Source organism: Lycium ferocissimum, chromosome 9 (assembly GCF_029784015.1).
Source record: "Lycium ferocissimum isolate CSIRO_LF1 chromosome 9, AGI_CSIRO_Lferr_CH_V1, whole genome shotgun sequence".
Lineage (NCBI taxonomy): Eukaryota > Viridiplantae > Streptophyta > Magnoliopsida > Solanales > Solanaceae > Lycium > Lycium ferocissimum.
In genome coordinates this window covers 21,817,764-21,822,362 of record NC_081350.1, presented here as the reverse complement: position 1 = coordinate 21,822,362, position 4,599 = coordinate 21,817,764, and the positions used below count along the sequence as shown (strand labels likewise).

Here is a 4,599-nt window from a genome sequence, read left to right as displayed (position 1 = left end):
ATCAGCACTATCGTTAGATTCATCGACACGTACTTGTCGTAACCTTTCAAGTTCATTCACTTATGGTCTACCGGAATTTTGGCAGCATCTCCCCTATAAATATACCGTCCCGAGAATATGGCTCGGCCCAATTTATCCATTAACAACAATCCGAGAATTCAACTCGGCCAAACCAACAACAATGCCAACAATTAGAATATCAAATTACATCGAATTTACCACAACTTCAACATGCATGATTTCATGTTTTTCATCCATCTTACATTATGGAATCCTCAACACAACAATCAAACTACTAAATAAAAATCATTTCACCTTTTCTACACAACCACCCATGCATTCGGCCAACACACAACATACATATTTTCCATAAATTTGCATCCATCTCTATACATTACCACAACCAACTTACTACATAAAATTAATCCATTATTTCTACACAAACAACTACTCCATTCGGCCACACCATGTATACACATACTTCATGAATTTCATTCATTTGCACATACTACAACACTCAACAAGATGTATAGACTACCCATAACACATGAGAAGGGATTAAACCTTACCTTTTTCCTTCAACTTCTTCACTTGACCAAGATGTGGAACCGATGAAACGAATGCCCTTTCTTCCGAAACAACCATCCCACGTTGTAGGTAGGACCCAAGTTGGTAGGAAAGCTAGAAGAAAATATTTTTTGATAAGTCTTTCATGGGGACACAATTGACTAGCCATGGCCGAATGCTATGGCTCTTTTTTTCCTCTCCCTTTTTTTTGTTGTTCTTTCTTTCTTTCTCTTCTTGAAATAAGATGAAGACTCCTCTTGTATCTATATACATATGTCTCTTCCAAGTCATGTGAGGGGCACATGCCCTCTCTCTCCATTTTTCTAGACTTTTCCTTTTCTTTTCTTGAGATTTTTCTAAAATAAAAGATGACTTCTTTGTCATCATTTTTATTCTCTTTCTTTTTTTTTCTAGACTCTTCTTTAGTTACAAAGATGACCAATTGCCTTCTCTTACAAGCTTCATCCATGCACATACACAATTACCCTTATTAATTAAGATATAGCACACACCACACATACTACACGGCCATATGGCCTTTTCTTGAATTTTCTTGAACTTGGTGGAATTCCCATTTTACCCCTAGCTTTCCACAATATTACCATGGACCATTTTGCGAATTTCCCCTTTTTACCCTTTGTCCTTCACAACATTTCTATACTAGTAATATTCATAAATAGTGTTCATAACCCACTTGTACATTAAAATAATTTTGGAACATAGTCTTGTCCTTAACTTCTCACCATTGTCTCGCAATATCCAAACGTACGAGATACGGGCTATAACAGTATGTATGCATTTAAACCATTTAGTTCGTGTGAGTGGGCAAGCATGATCTAAATTGGATAATTTTCAAGTTTCTAAAGTAATGACCGTATGAGTCCTTTAGCGTAATTTCGCTTAAATAGAAGTTTAGAAGTGGTATTGATTGGATGTATGTTCCACTTATCATATCTGCAGAGGGGCATACTTCCACAGGTCCCATTGATGTTCGGTGAGAGATAGATGCTAGAATTTTAAGTAACCCGGTAAGATGGGGGTAAATAATGCCCTCTGGGAAGACGGGGTAAGACATAGACAAATACGTACTATGTCCGCGAGCATACATTCAGATTCAGTGTATTTCATATATTGCTCGTCCGGGTAAGAGGGGGGTAAATAATGCCCTCTCCGGAAGACGGGGTAAGACATAGGTAAATACGTACTATGTCCCGTGAGCATAGATTGCATTTAGAGTATTTCATATTTTGCTTGTTTATGCTTCATGATTTCGGCTTTTAGCTTCGGTGTTTGTATATATCGATATACTTGTCGTGTAATTGCTTTTATGCATTATTAGGGATTTCAAAGACTTGCTCCGGGGGTAAGTTCGAGTGTCGATGATCTTCTTTGGGTCTTTTAGACTCACGCTTGTTGATGTTGTGTGTGTGTGTGGTTAACGGTGACCTGTGTAGCCGATACTTGATTTATTCTAGCTTTGTTCGGATCCCGATTTCGGTTGAGTGAGCCACCATTCGATCATGGCGGCCTCTTCTTCTTTAGTTGACTTAGTAGTATTCCGAGCTACGTCTCGTACTTTTATATTCGCACTAGTAGTTCCATGACTTAGACATTTTATGGGGTTTATGGGCAAGACTCGGTATATTTGTATTTCGCTTCGGCACTTTTCTTTATATTATGAGACTTTGCGTATTATTCATTTTATTCGTTAATTTTCGCATGATTAACTTAGAGGGTTCGCTTTATGGGTAGAAGCTCGAAAGGTGCCCGATCACGGCCTGAGCGTCAGATTTGGGTCATGACAGAGTCAGAGGTGGACGATGAAACCACCCCAACTCCCCAACTCATGCTTCTAATATAGGGTATGCATGTATGTATGTATGTATAAATTTTTACAAAATAATTGGGGCCCAAATTAACCAATTGATTGACAAATTAATCCACGCTGCCGATAAATATAGAACCCACATTAGAGTTTCTCTCCACCAACTCCACCCACTAAATAAAGAATAAAGAATACATAACTTAACAATATCTCATGGCTGCTGCTCCTCAACAACCAACTTTATCTGAAACAATAACCACCAACTCGTCATCGGAAAACAAAGTTACGATCAACGAAAAGATATACACAAGAGTCCGTCTCGCTGAGAAAGCTGACGTTCACCATATACATCAACTGTTTTACCAAATCCATGCATACCATAACGACACTCATCTCTATAAAGCTACTGAATCCTCCTTAGCGGACTTGCTCTTTAAAGAAAACCCTCTTCCCCTGTACTACGGTCCAACCGTGCTTCTACTCGAAGTCTCACCAACCCCTTTTACCGAATCCAAGCATACCACGGACCAAGGGTTTAAGCCAGTCCTTACAAAGTTCGACCTTAAATTCCCCGTCGTTGAAGGACAGGCGGAGGAATTCAGGTCCAAATATGATGACGGCAACGACAAACATGATGTTTTTATAGCGGGATATGCTTTCTTTTTCGCAAATTATTCGTGCTTCTATGATAAACCTGGGTTCTTTTTCGAGAGTCTTTACTTCAGGGAAAGTTATCGTAAGTTGGGAATGGGAAGACTGTTGTTTGGAACTGTTGTGTCCATTGCTGCTAACAACGGGTTCGTTTCGGTGGAGGGAATAGTTGCTGTTTGGAATAAGAAGTCTTATGATTTTTACATAGACATGGGAGTTGAAATGCTTGATGAGTTCAGGTATGGGAAGTTGCACGGTGAAGCGCTCCAAAAGTATGCTGATAAGGAGAAAAGTGATGAAGGGGGCTGTTAGTTTTTTTTTTCTTTTTTTAATTCTTCTATCATGACCTTAAGTTCCTATCAATTTCTTCTTATTTACTTCTGTAAAAGTAGATTGTTCAGTCATCAGTGTGTATTGTATTATTTTTTATTTAAAAAATTAAAATCTATTATCATATACTCCCTCCGTCTTATAATAAGTGTTACCTTAGTTAAATTTTTTTATCCCATAATAAGTGTCACTTTAGGAAATCAAGACATAAATTGACTAATTTTTTTCAATTTTATTCTTGGATAATAAATTAATATCTGATGATTAGAAAAGTTACATAGTAATTTGATATTGTTGAATTTTTAATGTTAAAAGGTTTAAGAGGTAAAGTAATTTTGTTTTTATTATATAGGTATAATTTAATAAATTTTATATTGCATTATTAGTTTCTTAATATACGTATTTGTGATTAAGGTAACACTTCTTATGAGACGGAAGGAGTATAGCATAATCTCTCTATTATATTTTAAACTAGATGGAAGAGCCCGTGCTAATAATAATTAGCGAGAGAAAAATTAAAATAATTCTAATTTGCAAGAGAAAAACTAAGACTAAACACTGTGAATCGCTAATCAAATTTTAGTCACAGTTTCAAAGTTAAAAGAACACTTCTTAATTCAGAACATCATTTGGATGATCATACCTTGAGATTAAGACCATTTAAAAAAAAAAAAAAAAAAACCTCACATGTACATACAACTTTGAAGACGGGGACTTCATTAAATAGTCTTAGAGTCAGCATTAACACGTTTCAAACTCTAGGAAATATTTATGGAGTTTGAAATATGCAGTTTGAACTCAAAGAAAAACTCATTATAAAATTTCAAATTTTATCAACTCAAACTCTAAGAATTTTCATGTAATTTGAGTTTGTTTTAACTGCATGATATTTTTTTTTTTTGGTAAATAACTGATTATATTACCAAATGAATGTTGGAGTACAGTAAACAAAATTTTGAGTACTGGACAATATCCCAGCACTTCAAACCAACAGACTTCCTACTCTACTGCACCTATCTTACTGAGCAGAGCACATCAACAAATCACACACTATGGACACTGTCTCACACTATACTTTCTAATATTCTAAGCAGGGTAAAAATTGTAATTCTCCAGCCATTTTGCCACATGAGCCTTCATAGCACCTCTACTATGAACTTCTTGAATCACTTGCTTGACCATGTGAGTCACAGATTGATTAGAAGCTTGAAAAATCCTTTTGTTCC

At 36.1% G+C, this 4,599-nt stretch overlaps 1 protein-coding gene across 1 annotated transcript; it reads left to right on the top strand.

Moving 5' to 3' along the window:
• Positions 1 to 2,485: 2,485 nt before the first annotated feature.
• On the top strand, positions 2,486 to 3,473 carry LOC132069300 (tyramine N-feruloyltransferase 4/11-like). Its single transcript, XM_059462693.1, has one exon. It carries the CDS (start codon positions 2,606 to 2,608, stop codon positions 3,353 to 3,355), a length of 750 nt encoding a protein of 249 aa, XP_059318676.1. The 5' UTR covers positions 2,486 to 2,605; the 3' UTR covers positions 3,356 to 3,473.
• The last annotated feature ends 1,126 nt before the right edge of the window (positions 3,474 to 4,599 follow it).